Source organism: Nerophis lumbriciformis, linkage group LG06 (assembly GCF_033978685.3).
Source record: "Nerophis lumbriciformis linkage group LG06, RoL_Nlum_v2.1, whole genome shotgun sequence".
Classification (NCBI taxonomy): domain Eukaryota; kingdom Metazoa; phylum Chordata; class Actinopteri; order Syngnathiformes; family Syngnathidae; genus Nerophis; species Nerophis lumbriciformis.
The window spans coordinates 40,621,233-40,640,915 of record NC_084553.2 but is presented as its reverse complement, the minus strand read 5'-3'; the positions used below and the strand labels follow the sequence as shown (position 1 = coordinate 40,640,915).

The following is a 19,683-nucleotide window of genomic DNA, read 5'->3' as shown; positions in this document are numbered from 1 at the left end:
TACGGGATATATTGCTTCAGTTTGCACCGAGCTCAGACTTTCGCTTGAAATGAACGTCCTCTTCTGGCTATGATTAGATGATTCACGGCTATTTGGATACTAATCAAACACATTGTTACATGCAGCTCATATACTGCAAGTCACGGGCTGGTGCAGGTGTACCTAATAAAGTGTCTAGTGAGCATGACACTCTCCAGCAGTGGGATGTAGAGGTGAGTGGATGGATGAAGTGGTCCAATAAGAGTGAGTGGGAAGAAGAAAAAGACAAGAATGGATGGCAAAGAGCCACAATCCCTAACCACAGCGAGTAAAAGTGTGTGCGGGTGGGGAGGGCGTGGACCAGGTCTCCCATCAATTACAACCTTGACCCTCCTTCTCCCTCCTCTGCTTTCTCTCACACACACTTTCTACTTCATTCGGACACCCTGCTCCCGCCCTGCACCCCCACCTTGCCTTTCTCATCCTCCCCCTCGGCCCCTCTCCTCAGCTCCTATAAATCAATCTCCTCTCCCGAGCCTCCTCTGTACCGTTATTCCTGTTTCTTAGACTTTCTCTATCGTCCTCCTTCCATGGCAGAAAGTGCGGTGGGAGTGGAAAGGTCAGAGGTGAGAAGACCAACGGCAGAAAGAGAGAGAAAGGTGGAGGTACCAGGGGAGTGTGGACATGACAAATGGAATGTATTTAATCAAAGTGGTGCTATGGCAGTAATAATTTTTTTTCTTTTCAGGCAGTGCCGGTTCATGTCGGAGTAAAAACGATCCAATTGGCACATGGCAACATTATGACATACATATGTAGTGTGTACGCTTGTGTGTGTGGACTTCAAGCCAAGCAATACAACAAGGATTCAAATCTATTGTGTTACATGCAGCATATTTTATGATAAGTAATTCATTGAACTTTATTCCAAAGAAATTAGTAGATTTCATACAAAGAATGCAGAGGAATTAGTCGTAAAAGCAACATTTTTAGGTTGCTTATTGTATTTTCTCTAAATGATGAATTCATTTGCCCAAATAAATACATTATACAATAATACCGGTAATTGTTTCAATATTTCCTACTAAATTCTTGAAACAACACATTTTCCCTCAAGTTTCTCCAACATTCTTGTGATAATAATTTCTTATTAAATATGTTTTTTGTCAATTTATTTATGTGATAACACATTTTTTTACATTTTCTATTGAATTATTGTAATAATAATACTTTTAATGTTATTTCGTGTCCAATTTCTTATTCAATTCTTGTGATAATAACACATTTTTGTACATTTGCTATTAAATTCTTGCGATAACACATTGTACATATGTCCAATTTCCTCCAAAATTCTTGTAAAAATGTGTGTCAAGTTTCCTACTAATATAGTGATAAAATAGTTTCAACTAATTAAATTATTGTTGAAATACATTGACCCGTGTACTGCGTTTGTCCTTTGTAAGCCCTCCTAATATTGAAGCTAGTGTCGTTCCTGTGACTGTACACAAGTAGTGCAATGGTAATGCTACGTGCAACACAGCTAACAGAGAATGATTAGGAAGAGACCTTTTCCCTTACCCTCCCTCAGCATGCCCACAGTCAGACACTTCATGAAGCGGCAGGCCTGGCAGGACTTGCGTCTCCTCTTGGTGATTTCACACTCATTGGTGGCTGGACAGCTGTATTCTATGTTGCCTGTGGACACCATAGGAGGACACAAAAGTTACATTCAGACATGTATATGTGAGATCAGTCCATAAACATTATTGGTAACTTGCAGTTAGTTTGATTGCGGATCCATCATTTCATGCAAAAAAAAAAGCTGCTTTTATACCCTTTTTTATGTTTGAGGTCAGCTCTGACTGCTCCACTAAGCAAGCACACAACTTTACTTGATTTCTAATGAAGTTCAAGCGTGTGCGTCTCACACGCCCAGCCATAGTTAGGTGCAGGTGTCAAAGGTGAGGTTGCGTGAGCGGCTGGGGTCTGCTCATGCTAACACTGGCTCAGAGCTTAGACACCAACAAAAACACCTTGGACTTCAGAGAAGCTAATTCCACTTTTACCTTTAAATCTCACACGTAATTTCTTCTTTTCTCTAAACATTGTAAAATCCTGTTTCCTGCAAATGAAGTTTATCCTTCTAATATCTGACAACATGTTGTGCTTCTTTTGACAACAAGCTGGAGACTAAATCAACAGCGCCTCTGCTGGTTGCAGCTAAGTAGAGCACCCTATTATGCCTCAATTGTCATGCATCCATCTATCCATTTACTATCGCTTGTCCCTTTCTGGGTCGCAAGGGGCTGTACCTATCCCAGCTGCACTGGACAAGTCGCCATCTCATCACAGGGCCAACACAGATAGACAGACAACATTCACACTCACATTCACACACTAGAGCCAATTTAGTGTTGCCAATCAACCTATCCCCCTATTTTTAGAGGTGAGAGGAAGTCGGAGTACCCAGAGAGAACCCACACAGTCAAGGGGACAACTTGCAAACTCCACACAGAAAGACCCCAAGCCCGGGTATCAAACCCAGGACCCTCTTGCTGTGAGGCACGAGCGTTACCACTCAATGGCTTCTAGACAAATAACAACCAAGAGCGACGTGGCTCAGATGGTAGAGCCGCCATACAGAAACCTGATAGTTCCTGGTACAAATCCAGCTTCTGTTCCCTTATATAGTCACTGCTGTTGTGTCCTTAGGCAAATTGGCAGCCACATTTCCCTTAGTGTACCCCAGGGTAGCTGTGACGACAAATGTAACTTACCACCAGAGTGGACTGAATTCTCACTGAAAGTGATTTGAGTGTCTAGAAAAGCGCTTTATAAATCTAATCATTATTAGTACAAACCCCGTTTCCATATGAGTTGGGAAATTGTGTAGATGTAAATATAAACGGAATACAATGATTTGCAAATAATTTTCAACCCATGTTCAGTTGAATATGCTACAAAGACAACATATTTGATGTTCAAACTGATAAACATTTTTTTTTTTGCAAATATTCATTAACTTTAAAATTTGATGCCAGCAACACGTGACAAAGAAGTTGAGAAAGGTGGCAATAAATACTAATAAAGTTGAGGAATGCTCATCAAACACTTATTTGGAACATCCCACAGGTGTGCAGGCTAATTGGGAAAAGGTGGGTGCCATGATTTGGTATAAAAACAGCTTCACAAAAAATGCTCAGTCTTTCACAAGAAAGGATGGGGCGAGGTACACCCCTTTGTCCACAACTGCGTGAGCAAATTGTCAAACAGTTTAAGAACAACGTTTCTCAAAGTGCAATTGCAAGAAATTTTGGGATTTCAACATCTACGGTCCATAATATCATCAAAAGGTTCAGAGAATCTGGAGAAATCACTCCATGTAAGCGGAATGGCCGGAAACCAACATTGAATGACCGTGACCTTCGATCCCTCAGACGGCACTGTATCAAAAACCGACATCAATCTCTAAAGGATATCACCACATGGGCTCAGGAACACTTCAGAAAACCACTGTCATTAAATACAGTTCGTCACTACATCTGTAAGTGCAAGTTAAAGCTCTACTATGCAAAGCGAAAGCCATTTATCAACAACATCCAGAAACGCCGCCGGCTTCTCTGGGCCCGAGATCATCTAAGATGGACTCATGCAAAGTGGAAAAGTGTTCTGTGGTCTGACGAGTCCACATTTCAAATTGTTTTTGGAAATATTCGACATCGTGTCATCCGGACCAAAGGGGAAGCGAACCATCCAGACTGTTATCGACGCAGAGTTCAAAAGCCAGCATCTGTGATGGTATGGGGGTGCATTAGTGCCCAAGGCATGGGTAACTTACACATCTATGAAGGCACCATTAATGCTGAAAGGTACATAAAGGTTTTGGAACAACATATGCTGCCATCTAAGCGCCGTCTTTTTCATGGACGCCCCTGTTTATTTCAGCAAGACAATGCCAAGCCATATTCAGCACGTGTTACAGCAGCGTGGCTTCGTAAAAAAAAGAGTGCGGGTACTTTCCTGGTCCACCTGTAGTCCAGACCTGTCTCCCATCGAAAATGTGTGGCGCATTATGAAGCGTAAAATACGACAGCGGAGACCCCGGACTGTTGAACGACAGAAGCTATACATAAAACAAGAATGGGAAAGAATTCCACTTTCAAAGCTTCAACAATTAGTTTCCTCAGTTCCCAATAGTTTATTGAGTGTTGTTAAAAGAAAAGGTGATGTAACACAGTGGTGAACATGCCCTTTCCCAACTACTTTGGCACGTGTTGCAGCCATGAAATTCTAAGTTAATTATTATTTGCAAAAAAAAAAAAAGTTTATGAGTTTGAACATCAAATATCTTGTCTTTGTAGTGCATTCAATTGAATATGGGTTGAAAATGATTTGTACATTAAGGACATTGTAAGCAATCAAACTATGATTATCAGGGGTGCTAAAAACAATTATTACCATCTGAATCGCAATTCTTTTTTCTCGGATTCTAAATGTATTCATCTTTTTCAAAAATATACCTGTATATATTTTTAAAGTGTTCTTTTTAATACATTTTTTAAAGAATACAAAATAAGTTATTATAGATCATATATGCGCTTACTCACTGCGCGTATACGTCATACGTCAGCATATAAGAGAAGCTTTTGTAACCTGTAACATGTTTTGAAAAAGTTTATTGTCATCAAATATTATATCGCAAGAATCGGTTTGAATCGAGTATGGATTATGAATCGAATCCTCACCCGAAGAATCGTAAACAAATGTTTGAATTTTAAGTTGTTGTAAGGTTCCCAATCCTAACCATTTTGGCACCTTATTGTTTATGGGTACCAACAGAAGAGGCGTGGTATCTACAAACTAGAGTTAGTATCACATTGTTGCTCTCCAGGAAACATTTATCTCCAATTTGTGGGTTTTTTGGTATTATCTGAAAAACAACAAAAACATTTTTTTGTGTATATTAGTATTATATAGTATTTTTTCCCCATCATTGATTTAAAACAGATTTTTAACTTCTATAAGTAGATGACATACATGCAAATGTGTAGCTTTACCTTCTGTCTTTGATATTTTGGTTCCTCTGTCTTTTGTAGTCAATATAAAGCATTTTTTTCTGTCTTCCTTTACTGTTTATCACCTGTCTTATCCTGTTATGAAGTTTCAGAGCATTCCTGTCAATCTTTCTTCCTTGTTTTTAGAGACAGTTGCGCCTTTTCCACATGCACTTAACAGTATGGTCTTGTTTAATAGAGTGAGCCAGATGTACATCTAAAAAAACAAAAAAACAACTAGAGCGTTCCCAGCATCCCAGCAAGCTCAAGTGTCTCCCAGTGAAAGAGAACAAACAGTGATTACTATTGACTGCTGCTGTGGAGAGGATGTTTTCTCATTACTCCGCTGATTAAGGGGGCTAGTTAGCCTAGAAAAAGGCTAAGCGCACAAACTCGTCTTAATGGGTAACAAGATGCTCGTTAATTGGCCCCTGTTAGTTGAAGTAACTGGCTAAACATGCTTAACGCTGGGGGAAAACCTAATGGACGCCTCTAATGGGACATGCAGGAAGATACTGGTGGTGCAGCAGATTAATTCGGCAATTACTTATGAGCACTATTGCTAGATGTGCTAATGACACCAAAGCTTAGTAATGGGTCTTGTTAGGGAAGCTAAATGAATAAGTGTGCTAAAGAGACACTTATAGCAGGTGATTTGCAGAACCTCAAGGTTTGCATGAAGGTTGCTACATAGTAAACCTGTTATATTGACTTCCATTAGCGTACTCTAGCGAACATGCAGGACACTCTTGGTATGCTCCCACGCAAACATCCTGCACAGAGAGGGGTTAATAGCAGATTGTCATTCCTCCATGCGACCATCTTTATTTCTGCCTTTATGCCTCTTCTCGGACACTGGGCCCGGCTTATAGACCCAATGATTTCTCTTGGAGGCGACTTTGTATAACGTGCGGACTGATGGTGGCCGCCTGGGGGTGTGGAAGGGATATATGAGGGCCTCAAATCCCCTGCAATCTCCTTTGAGGTGTGTGTGTGAGTGCATGTGTGTCAACCTGCTGCATGACAACTGACCACTATTGTGGAAACTGGAACGCTCATGTTTGTGCTACATAAACAATGTATTGTCAACAAAGACTGTAACACATTAACTATATTACAATCAGTCATTTTATGATATATCATAAGATTTCAATAGAATTATCTGTGTTGGCCCTGCGATGAGGTGTAGCCCGCCTTCAGAACGAGTGCAGCTGGCATAGGCTCCAGCACGCCCGCCACGCCAAAACGGGTCAAGCGGTAGAAAACGGATAGATGAATGGATATCTTATAACAATCTTGGCTTATTAAAGAGGAAAAAACTTCTCTAGTCGAAAAGCATTGCCAAAACAAAATATGAATTTTTTCTCCCTGTTTTACGGTTGACTTCTTTTTACACTTGCATGGCATTGAAGAAAGTGAGAAGTGTGTCGCACATAAAACGTGACTCACCTTCACGTTATGCATTTGTCATGTAGGTTCATTGGTTTTATGTGGTTAACTTCATTTCAGTCAAGAAATTGCTACTTAAAATACTGCATGTACAATTATTGCAGCATTTGCCAGTACCTAAATGTAGATATTATTGACAAGTATTGTTATGATTGTTAATATTTTATGACGGTGATATTTTGAACCTGGAACAGATTATTTCTGCTCCTTGTACAGCATTCCCTAATGGGGAAAACTGTTGTGCAAACTGGAACAAATCAAAGTTAGACCATCATCCTGGAAAAATAATGCTCTACTTTACATGTTCTGCTAAATGTTAGCATATATTTGTCTGTATTATTATCTTTTTTACAGTGTGTGACTGGAAATTACATTTATTTGAACTATTTTACAGAAAAACATGTTACCGAAAACTATCCTTTGCCTTAAACTGCAGCAACATTAACGCATTGTCTTGTCTATTATGATGGACTTGTATTGTTTTTGGCACAAGCCCATTGTTTCCTTAAATGAACATAATTTAGACTTCTTTTAATTCCTCCCCCTCATCTCATGTCGTCTAAATGAAAGCCACCACCTTTCTTTTTTGCCGTCTTCCCAGGTTTGTCATCTCATTTCATCCCACTCCCCCACACTCGCTTTTATGCATCCCCCTCTCAATAAGGGGTGATAGATGCACGTTGTCAGGTGTAGCTGGACTGACGCCACAGAAACAGCAGCTGCCGCAGCCACTTCCGCCATGCCGTGAGGCTCACACACACACACACACACACACACACACACACACACACACACACGCACACACACGCACACACACGCACACACACACACACACACACACACACACACACACACACACACACACACACACACACACACACACGCACACAAACTACGTACACCAGCCTCCCACAGCTTCCCCAACATTTTCCGTCTAAAGTTATTGTTCATTCAAATGCTTCCTCTTGGCCTTCCTATCTTGTCATTTTTTTCCCCCACTTCACACTCTCTCCTCTTCGTCCCCGTCCAGCTGGATGTGGTTTTTTTTTGGTGATTACCTGCAGTTTTATTGGCTAATGGCTTGAAACATACCAATATGGCTGCCATTGCCCATCTGAGGCCAGCATGGCTTTCTAGCCAATGTGCACAACACAAACACATTCACATGTTATTAACATGGATGCAAGCCCACACACACACACACACACGCACACACACACGTACACACTCCATGGAAGAGTTTGGCTTGCTTAGTGGCCAAAGATAATGTCATGACTCATTTGCTCCAAAACATCTAAGATAGTTCACAGGCCAAATTGGAATGAGCACTTTTAAATGAAAAAAAAATTAACTAATAAGTATGTCAGCTGCTATAATATAGGGAGCGACAACATATTGGCAGATATTAAACGGCGGTGTGCATTAAAAACGATGGAAAAGTAATTATTTATTTTTATCAATATATGTGGGGTGACAACACATTTAAAGGTGTAGTGCATAAAAAAGTTGGAAGTCTAAAAAAACCCACTCACTTAGAGGGCACCTATTATGCAAAACCAACTTTTCTTACATATTGGTACCTGTTTTTGTTTATTTGGGGTCTGCATAAGTCCCAAAAATTATAAATCAAAGTATGGCGGTATGGCACAGGTATTTATAAAACAATCTTGCTTTCCTTCATACTTATTCCAAACGAGCAGTTTGGAATTTGCACAACTTGTGACATGTTTCCAACATGTGACGGCGCGCCCGGGAATCATTTTTGGTGATTTAACCCCCAAGGGTTGGAATTGGAGGTTAAATCACCAAAAATAATTACCGGGCGCGGCACTGCTGCTGCCCACTGCTCCCAAATGCAGAGGACAAATTTCACCACACCTATTGTGTGTGTGACAATCATTGGTACTTTAACTTTAACATGTGATCTTCAAATATGGTAAAAATTTAACCGAACGGCATTGTGCGAGTCTGCCATTGTAGTCTGCGCTGTAGTCAATAAGCTCCTTCTTTTTCTTTATCCTCTTGTTGTGGGGCAGACTGGCTCGTACAGGCACACTCTGCTGTTGCCATTTCTAATACAAAGTAGCGTATGGTTCAATATGGAAGCGCTACAAACTACAACAAAAATGGCGGGGGGGAGATGAAGTTGAAGTGGAGACACATAAATAAGACCACCCACAAAATGGCGCATCCTGAAGAGACGGGTCAGGTTAAATGTTATGTAGACCACAAGGAAGTGCTTTAAATGTAGAAAAAAATCATAAAATGAATATTTTAACATTATTTTTCATACACTTGTGCAATTAATACAAAAGAGATTGGTATTCATTTAGCAGTGTTTATTGTTGTGATTGTAGTGTGCAGAGGTGTACCGGACTGAGGTACTACTTAATTGTAACAAAATAAGGTATGACGATGATTCATCTTTGTGAAGGCAATATTTTACAGCTTTTGCATTGAATCGTATTGACTGTGCAGGTGTCTTTAATCAAGTGTTCAAACAGCTATATCCCAACATTTCACGAGAGTCGACCGTTGTTGCCCCGGCTCTTTAGCTTCTTTGTTGTGGCTTCGTTTGCAGAGCTCAGAGATTTTTTTTAACAGGTGAACTGTACATTTATGAAGAGTGTTTTATGAAGTCCGACTTTAAAGAGGTCCGTGAATGCATCTATAATGAGTTCTGACTGGTGACTAAATGAGCGCGAGGAAGAGAGGTAGAGCTTGCAGAAGCCAATGTGCAGAGCCACCCCTGGCTAAATTGGGGCCCTAACCTAAGTAGAATGCTGTTTTAAGGCTCACCGACCCACGAAACACATTTTTTTCTACACGTTTTTATTTATCTGAACCATTTTTATACTTTTTTAATCAAACTTTGATGCGTGTTTTGTACTAAAACATATTTATGAGCAAGAAATTGTTCAATAATTATTTTTTGAAGTGAAAAATAACACATTTTAACATAGTAATATAAAAATAAATATGTATATATACTGGAAGGGATTTGATCCCAGAACATCTGTTTACCAACCCTATGCCACAGTGGACTACAAAACCAAGAGCGGAAATTTGCCATTATATTCTTATCAATAATGGAGAGGGGAGGGGATATAAATACCTTTGCAGTATAATTTAATATGAAACGCCCTATCATTCGTTAATTGATATTTTAAATGTGCTTTTTCACCCCAGGCTCAAACCGGCGACCTTATATCCATAGTTGACTAACGCTACCCAGCAAGCTAGAACGGTCAGTCCACCATGTGTAGTGCAACTCTTAAATGACAAAAAAAGATAGCAACTTTAAGTTCACAAGCAGTGTTATGTTATGCAGCTAAAGACTATTTTTCTTTCTTGAAAGAAGGGGCAAAATGTCTATTTTGAATGAAAAGGTTGCCGACCCCTGCTCTATATCTACAGCAAAGGAGGGTCAGGATTACAAGCAAAGTGAAAATGCTAGAAGAAGAGCAGGGTGGACACAGAAGGTCACACTCCCAAATAAGCTGTGCATTATATCCACACAGTTGTGTTTCATCTGTAACACCATTCCTCACCTATTGAACTTTTAACAAGCCTCTCTAAATGAAACGGGCCAGTTTAGACAGCGCTGCAATAGCTGATGAATTAAGGGTCAAAGCAACACACAGAGCGATTACAAGGTTGTGTGTGTGTGTGTGTGTGTGTGTGTGTGTGTGTGTGTGTGTGTGTGTGTGTGTGTGCGTGTGACAGTCTATTTAAGCGTGTCTCTTGTGAGTTTATCTCTGCATGCGTGGGCTCCAATCTTTTTGTCAGCCATGTACCATGGCCTGATCTCATCCCATCATAAACACACACAGGTCATCTGTGGGTACTGGTGAGCATCGAGTGGATATAAGACCTCCATCCCCCACCTTTCCTCTTGTCTCTTTGGTTTTTTCTAGGGTTTTACTGGGAAAGCTGCTTATCAGAAGCAAAAGAAAGCATGGCGACAGATAGGTAGATGGATGGAAAGGTAGATAGATGAATCCTGTCTGATATGACTGACTGACTGACTCCATAGCTCAATGACTGACTGGCTGGTAGATGAGTTTTCCTCCAGCAGGGTGACAGACAACTCACTGATGGGCCTATTAGTCCTCATAAGCTTGACCTATTCTGGAATTATACATAAAAAACAGGCAGAGTTAAAACGCTATGAATGTAGATATGCAATGCAGTTGTACAACACTGCAACCACACTAATATTGGTAATTTAATACAATGTCCATCAAAAGGTATTATTACTACAATAGATCGCAGAATCGATTTTTTAAAAGACGATTTTTAAGCCATTTCTACACTTACTCGCCGTCCATCTACGTCATTCGTCAGCAGCCAAAATGAGCTTTTGTAAATCGTAACCTGTTTTTAAAAGGTTTTATCAATATTTATATTCAAAATAATATATTGCGAGAACTGGTTGGAATTGAGAATCGTGTTGAATCGAGAATCGATTCTGAATCGAATTGCCACCCCAAGAATCGGAATGGACTTGAATCGTGAGCTTGTACTAAGATTCACATTCCTAATTATTAAAATGATTATCTTTTTTATTGGTGTCTTTAGATTTGTGCAGGTGTACCTATTGATTGTATCCTACCAAATATCAATGTTGTGATATTAAGTTCAGAAAAGTGTGTCATCTCCATTTGATAATATCAATATTGGAAAAAAAGTTTAGAATATTATCAACACGATTTGTAAAATCAGATGTTAGATCATACTATGACATATTTTTCTTGGTATTTCACAAAGCTAGTAAGAGCAGCTTAAAAAAATAAAAAACATTTCAATAAAAAAAAAGGATAATTGGTATAATTATTACTATTGTTGTTAACGTTATCATTATCATTGCATTGGATTTTTTTTATATTGTGCAGGTATAACTGTTTGTAGCTTACGAAATGTAAACCTTGGCATTTACAATTTCAATTTTACATTTTCAATTTGAACAAAATTGGAACTTCAACCTGCACTGTCTTTTTTATTAAATATATTTTGAAAAATTTAAGACGGAAACATTTCCGCAATTTGGGTCGTTACGTGTCATTACAGGGTGATGGTGGTCCTGCAGCCATACCAGTTGAGAACCACTGCCTTAAGCATCCACCATATTGCTGTAAGTGATGGATACATCATGTACTGTATATTTGACCACGTCATAAAATGTTACATTTGGCAACTAGGGTGTGTCCAATCATGTCCTTCTGAGCCCTTAATCTTCAGGATATAATGTTGAAATGAAATTACAACAGCATGCGGCAAATACCTGTGAACTCTACCTGAAGCCCTGTAACAAGTGGAGCGAAGGATTAGCCAGCCTAATTCCTGCTACTCCTCTCATCATCTGGATTACTGCTCTATCCCCTCTCTCCTCTACTCCTAACCTGAACCCTTGACCCCTCCTAGGCATGACCTGTGACCTTACTGTGACTCGATATTATCGCTTAAACAACGGGCTTACGACCAACGTCAGTGCTGCAAGGCGTTAGAGGTTAGATGTGGAAATGCAAATAGCAACCTGGAAATTGCTTTTTTGCTCTGAAGACCAGAGGCTGATGTAGAATGCGACTGGCAGGGGGTCATGTTGAGCTGGATTGATGCTTATTAGAGGGTGCAAGTACATCAATGACGAAGAGAGATTATTAATGCTAATAAATACAGTAAAAGTGAATACTAACCTTGGATGGTGCGTTTGAAGAAGGCTTTGCAGGCCTCACATGACGCCACACCATAGTGGTAGCCAGAAGCAATGTCCCCACACACCAGACACAGCCTCTTTGGCATGGAATTCAACATGTACTCGCACTTTATCTGCGAATCTTCCCCGATCGTTGACGAACAGTCCTCGTAGCGCTTGGATCCGGGGCCGCCGGCGGGACCTAGAGGCCCCGCATTGGAGCCGTAAAGACTCGGGGAGTCTAAGCCATTGGGGTGGCCGTTCATGGTGGACGAATAGGAGCCTGAGGCGTCGCTGGAGCCCCCGGGCGAATGGTGGTTTAGACTGTCAGTCAGGGAGGCGGGACTTGATGGCTCTGTCTTTATATACGAGGACGGACAGTTGGACTCAAGGTGGCGCTCCTTACTGGACATTCTGCAGAGAAGCCTGAGGGAATGACACAGAAGAGAATATGAAATAAAATAGATATGATAATGGGCGCACATTAAGCTGTTATGATCCATGTGAGTTTTTAGCTTAATTTGTTGTTTTTCCTGTGTTTAGTGTTTTTTACTCTATAGCGCTCTTATTTTTGTTACACTTCCTGTTTTGGTTTTGTCTAGCAGTGACTTGATCACTGTTTCTGAGTGCCTGCTCTTGATTAGTGATCAGGGGACTGCCTCTGATCGCTAATCAAGAGGGTTTATCTGGCACTGTCGCCTTCCCTGTGACACTGCATCGTTGACTAATGTATTTGCATTTTGCCTGTCGTCTCTGCATCCTGGGGTCACACCAACAGCAACCACGCGTTAATGTGACATAAGCAGCAACATGCCCCGCTTTTCCCTGTGTATGGTACTTATTGGCAATTGATGCAATATCATTGAACACACCAGGTTCTGTCAGGTACAGCTGTGGTTCTATAGTACCGATATACTACCTACTCACTGGCCTAGTGGTTAGAGTGTCCGCCCTGAGATCGGTAGGTTGTGAGTTCAAACCCCGGCCGAGTCATACCAAAGACTATAAAAATGGGACCCATTACGTCCCTGCTTGGCACTCAGCATCAAGGGTTGGAATTGGGGGTTAAATTACCAAAAATGATTCCCGGGCGCAGCACTGCTGCTGCCCACTGCTCCCCTCACCTCCCAGGGGGTGATCAAGGGGATGGGTCAAATGCAGAGGACAAATTTCACCACACCTCGTGTGTGTGTGACAATCATTGGGACTTTAACTTAACTTTAACTTTATAATACCATATGGGCGACCTAAACTGTCCTGGTGGTTTATTTCCTGTAGCTTAGGATGCTGCAGTATCCACTTTAGTGCAGCGGCCCGTTTTCTTGCTGCTCTTAACCTCCACTTGGACAAAATGTGTAAATACAAGACAACCCTGAGGTTTCCCTACATGTAATTGATCTTGGCGCCCTGCCAAAGCAAAATAAAAACCAACACACCTAAAATTGATGGTTTTTTACAAGAAAATAAATTAAAGGATTATAATGCATACATGTATTGTATATAGACCATATTATTGGCACACTATATATATAAAAATATATATTGTATTTTGTATATGTATGTATAAAATTTTTTTTTAGCTTTTTAAAGACAATATATGCATCATCGCTGATTATGCAAATTATTAGATGATGTCATATTAACCACACACCATAGCCACGCCCCCACCACCACAAGTATATTGGCAATCTGGGAGAAACCCTGAACCCTTATCCTCCTCTTTTGTTATTGTTTGTTAACATGTCCTATTTTTACTGATATTTGATTGGTTTTGTGCACAAAGAGTGGCATATGTTGCCAAAAATATTGGGACGCATGGAATTGTGGATATTCCACTTCATCCTGAAGGTGTTTGATTGGGGTTATGTCAGGACTCTCAAGTTCCTCCACACTCATCTGAGCTTTCTTTCATGGACCATGTTTGTGCACTTTATACAGAAAAGGGGCGTTTTCCAAACTGTCCACACAAAATTGGAGGCACACAATAATCTACAGTTAAAAGACATGTGAAGATATGGAATTAATATTCAAAGGGGATTAACCAATAATTGATTAAATCATTGATTAAGGGGTGTGTTTCCATATTTATGTATGCTTTCTGACAGGCGCAACCAAGCTTTCCATCCATTGTGATGTGTTTTTCTCATCCATGTTACTTTTACAAAAAAAAAAAGGTAGGAAAAAGGCAAGGAAATAAATAAAGTGGTCCTGTATGGGCAGGCGGTGTAAGAGCGAGCAGCATGGAGGCATGTGCAGTATCACACACACTCACACAACATGAGCATGCTTGCAGAGCCAGCCGCTCATCCGTCACTCGCCAGTCAATAGCCGCTTGTTCAACATGAAGGTAATCAGTAGGCAGCCTCTTTGCTGCTCCATCATCACAAAGACAGCCACACACACAAACACACACACAGACACACAAACACGGTGGTGTCTAAAGGAATTTAAAAATCAACCTGCACAACAATTTCGTCTGGCAATCAAATTGTTTCTGGAATGCTTTTCCTTATTCCTCTCCTTCGGGAGGGTCCTGTTAATGGCACTGGTAATTAACAACTATCTTCTCGCTGTCTATATCTCCCCTTCCCATCCTTTGTCCACTTTACTATCTTTCTGCCTGTCTCCCTATCACCTCCTATTCACTGCCATCTATCTCTTTCTCCTGCTCTTTGCATTGCCGCTCTCCTTCTCTCCCTCTCCCACTAAAACCCTTCCTCTCGCTCTCGTCATTGTTACAGGCAGAAAGCACAAAAGGGGTTTTTAATTAAGGCAGGATGCCGCTAAACGAGGGGCTTCTAAAGTCCAGTCGGCCTGTAAAAGATCCCCGTTCTACTGGGACCCATAAAACAGAGACAGCGTCTTGAAAAAGAATGGGAGGAGGGAGGCTGAGTGTGGGGGTTGGGGTGGGACAGGGAATGGATATGGACAGGGAAAACAGGTAGGAAGACAGAATGTGAGGAAAGAAGGGCTGCCATTCTTATTATGCTTTATTCACTTTGAAATAAAGAAAAACGGCTAAGCACATCCTAAATAGTGAATTCATGCTGTACAATACTAAATATTACCACAATAAAATAAAATTACTCACTCTTCAAAAATTTAAACATGCTAATATTTATCATTATTTTAAATTGTACAGAGCAGATAGACGTAAGAAGTTCCACTTCCAGGTCTATGGTTATCTTCACACCTAATTTCCTCCTTTGCTTTTAACTTGTGCTTGCAGATGTTACTTTTATTCATCATTACAATTTTATACATTTAGTTATGTCCTTGTGTCTTATTGGGGCTTGATATTGTATGTCTCATGGTTATACACGATTGTATTTTGTAAGTTCAAAGTAGATAAAAGCTGTTTTTTGTGTGGAACAGGCTGACATGAAAATATTAAAGGGTCCCTTTAAAGGGAAACTGCACTTTTTTTGGAATTTTGCCTATTGTTCACAATCATTATGAGAGACAAGAAAATGTTAGTCTTTTAAAAAAAAAGAATTCTAACTCGTAAATACATCTAAATAAAGGTCCGCTTACAATGGAGTCAATGGAAGGTCCTCTATTCCGCCCATAAAACCCTCTAAATAACCATCCAAAAAATGCCAACAATACTCAATTTACATTTTGTGACCTAAATTTTAACCAGGTGCTAGTGAAATTGTTATTATAAGCGCTAACACAAACTATTTTTAGTGGGGCGTTGTCACAACACTCCAAAGTGCTTCAAACTGATCTTTTGGTATCAGATTCAGGCCACATCAGGAGGTAGTCCTGAATCCGATTGGAATCGGATCTTTTAAAATGTGACTTCAGTCTAAACGCAATGCGACCTGAATGTGACCCGTATGGGACTTTTTCGTCAGCTTTGGGCGAGCTACGTCACTCGGAAAAACGAAGTCGCCAGCAAAAGTGGATATTTCATCACGACATCTGGTTTCGGTGAGCAAAGTCTATTTAAGACTTGTCAATAGTGCACAAATAATAGGCTATGTGTAATATATGAATATATATTTTGATTCCAAAGAAAAAGTGATTGTTGAAGGACCGGAATTGACGCTGTGGTGTGTTTGCTTACATGTGAGTTGAAAAAAAAAGCTAACATAGATCCACGCTGTTGTCCGTGTCTCCTCTACTTAACAGCCATTAAAAGATATATTATACTATATACATCTTTTCATACATTATGTTATTTTAATTTACTTTTAAGTAAGAAAACACTCGTTTTTAAGGTGTTGCGACTTTTATTTTATTTTGTATTAGTAGCAGCTTCCTCCCGGTCAACTTCCTTTGTTGGCCACATTGGGGCCATATGCACGTTTACACTGGAGTCTCATAAAAAAAAAAAATCACATTTTACTTGCAGTGTAAACAGTCAGCTGGAAAAAAAAATCAATTTCAAAAAATCAGATTTGGGCCACTGCAGTGTAAACGTGCAGAGAGCTAACTAGCTTGTTGCTGCTATACTGAAGTTATGAGTTGGTAAGTTGTTTTCTCGCCTCAGAGCTCGTGAAAATGTATTCCAGATCATAAATAATGCCTCTCACCTTGATAGTAGAAGGATGAGGACATAATCCAATAAATTGGTCAACTTTGGCATCCAATTAAAATTCTGAAATGGCGAGAAAGACACGTAAAGACGCTTGGTTCCACCCCCCCCTTTTTTTTGCGAGGATTATGAATCATTCTTCATCTAAACTGGAATATAACAACATCCTAACAGTCGGCATCCCAGTGACAGCAGATATTGTATAACAAATGAAAGTTGTATTATGTTCGTTGGCTCTCATGAAGTCTGCAGTGAATAATAAGTGATGTTGTTGAAGAAAAAAGCAAACATCCTGATACATTTTTGAAATTAATACGCCACCTTATGCTTAAAATTAACAAAATAAGTAAATATTAAATGCCATTATAAATAAGCCTTTTACTGCATCACATTTATACTTACTGTGTATATATAAAACGATGATGGAGGTGTTTGGATGTTTTAGAGCGACTCCCTTAAGCTCCATTGTAAGCGGACTTTTGATCGCATTTATTACTAGTTAGCATGCATGAAAAAAAGAAAAAACACACGTGTTCTTGTCTTACGTAAGGATTATGAATGATTGGAAACATTTCAAAAAAGTGCAGTTCTCCTTTAATGCTGACAACATTGGCACTTGTACTTCTGGACCTAAAAATGATGTCTACATGTAAAGTGTTCTACAAAATAGACACAGCAGTGGTTTTAGGTTTGTTTTGTAATGAGTTTTAGCACATTTTTGAACGCCCACTTTTAGCTCCATCAGCCCGCTGACGTCACCTACAGAAGAATTGAGGCAATTTGATATTGTCTAGTATGTGTTTTGGCAGCATCTTCATCCCAAATCACGTTATGTTTTTGTAGAATTTTAAGGAATTATTAAAGATGTCTGCCAGATGCATTGTTGCAAGTTGTAGCAATACAACTAAAGAAGAGGTCAGCCTGCATACCTTTCCAAATGATGGGAATATGAGGAAAGTATGGACCTCTAAATGCAAAATGGGACAGACCAAGCGAGAGGGGTGCAATTTGCAGCGATCATTTTAATGATTTCGGCTTTGAAGTAGAAAGGTTTTGGTCTGAGTTTTGATGGAAAAACTTTTAAAAAAAACGTAAGTTAAATTTGATTCCAAAAATCAGGAGCACTCTCGAGGCGAGAAAGACTGAGTCAGAACCTGCGGAAAAATTGAGAAAAAAGAGCAGATCGGGCGTTCAAAGATGAGAGCTCAAAAACGAGCTAGTATTCTATTTTGTGTCCTCTTCTACTGATGCTTTCCTCAAGATGCTTGAGGAAATGTTGAAAGGGCATGAGGAAACACTGGCTATGGTGTCAAAAGAAGAGGAGATGGAAAAGCAGGCACGTCTGAAAATTAACATTTTATTTTTTGCTCATTATGTTACCCATATCAATTTTGACGTACTCATGGACCAGGGTGACAATTAAGTAATTCAAATAATAGTTTTATATGCCTTTATCCACATTGTCTATACGGGGAAAAGGGATTCAGTTCTGTAGATGACATCACACCAGGAGGGGGCGGCATATTGAGTCTGGCGATGGAAAGGGGGAGTTCCAAGTACAGTTAGTTATTGACCCATTACTCAAAAACTAATTGATATTATGAGAAATTACTGCTAGATTCGTTTTCAGGAGCAAAAAATACATAAATATAGCTTGGTAGTGAAAGTTCCGTCATCTGGACGCTACGAATCCGTTTGTTTTCCTTAGTACAATAATGTGCATTCAAGGTGTAGACATGGACTTATTCTAGCAGAATAGCAAGATAGATACAAAGTGGTGAGACTTGCCTTAAAAGAAAGACTGATGATTTTTTTTGCCTTCACGATTCCACCTCAAAGTCACTCTAATTCAAGCCAGTCCATTAACGGAAGCTTTGTGCTATCCAGCAATGCCTATAAATCCATTTATCTGATGCTCAGGCAGGCCTTTAGTTGAGGATGAAGGGGAAAAGTTTCTGGATGCAAATCAAGACAGAGGAAGGCACGTAAAAAGAGGACATTTCCTCACACGTGGTGTCAGAATAAGGTGGCAGAAATGAGTGATGGAAGAGAAAAAGATCACTCGGATTTGCTTGCCGAAGGAAAAGAAAACACGGCAATGACAGAAAGAGCTATTTAAGCAGATGACGTGATGGCCATGATTTAATCTTTTTTCCGCTCTTTATGCACTTTTGTGTCCCTCCCTTTCCGACGTCAATCCCTCCAAGTGCCATTAAGTGAAAGAGTTTAAGTGCCAAAAAGATCCAGTTTTTTTTCTTCTTCTTTTTCTTGTTTCTCCATCGCTCACACCTTTTCTCTCTGCTTATAAATGAAAAATAATGGCCCTGGAAGGGGGAGGAATAAAAAAAAAAGAATGGGAGGACATGCGAGGAGAAGGAGAAGGAGGAGGAGGGAAGAAGATTAAGAAATCAGTCAGTGCAGTGTGCCGACCGAGAGGTTGAATGCATTTATGTATGTATGTTATCAGTATAATTATGTCGCTATGTAGCAGCGGCTTGCTGCTGAAAGAGCAATCTTATTGTGCCTGTGCGCTCCCCAGATGAGTGTTGAAAGAGCAAGGAAGGCTCGGGTCTCGTCACTCCTTTATGTTTTTTAAGTGTTCAAAAGATTTATATAAAGAGGAGACGTGAGCGCAATAGTGCTTTACGGGGGGATTTCAGTATTTATCTTTGACTTGATTTACTGACCACAACATTAGCTAATGAGAGCCAATAAAAGAGCTTCTTTGGAGTTTTGCCTTAATATTTGAGATTGATTCTCTGACAAAAGTCAATTTGATAGAAAATGTAGTAGAAAAAGTTTTTGAAAAATTTGGGGAAGATAATTGTCATTTCTGAGATTTTCCAATGTTTTTAATGTCCATTTTCAATCATTTAAACCAGGAGTGCCTATTAGGTTGATTGTGAGCTACCAGTCGATCACGGAAAGGGTGTCAGTCGAACGTCAGTCAGTCAGGCACTAAA

General features: G+C 39.9%; 1 protein-coding gene across 7 annotated transcripts in view; it reads right to left on the bottom strand.

Annotated features, from left to right (window-relative positions):
- The window catches only part of esrrga (estrogen-related receptor gamma a), a 122,590-nt gene that overhangs the window by 71,589 nt on the left and 31,318 nt on the right, over positions 1 to 19,683 (bottom strand). For 5 of the 7 annotated variants that reach the window (XM_061964340.2, XM_061964333.2, XM_061964336.2 and 2 more), the window contains exons 4-5: positions 12,179 to 12,603; positions 1,546 to 1,674 (exon numbers count right to left, since the gene is read on the bottom strand). In XM_061964340.2, the coding sequence (XP_061820324.1) occupies positions 1,546 to 1,674; positions 12,179 to 12,603 (554 nt within the window). The remainder of the gene's footprint in view (positions 1 to 1,545; positions 1,675 to 12,178; positions 12,604 to 19,683) is intronic. The other 2 variants (XM_061964335.2, XM_061964338.2) reach the window with 1 other exon arrangement.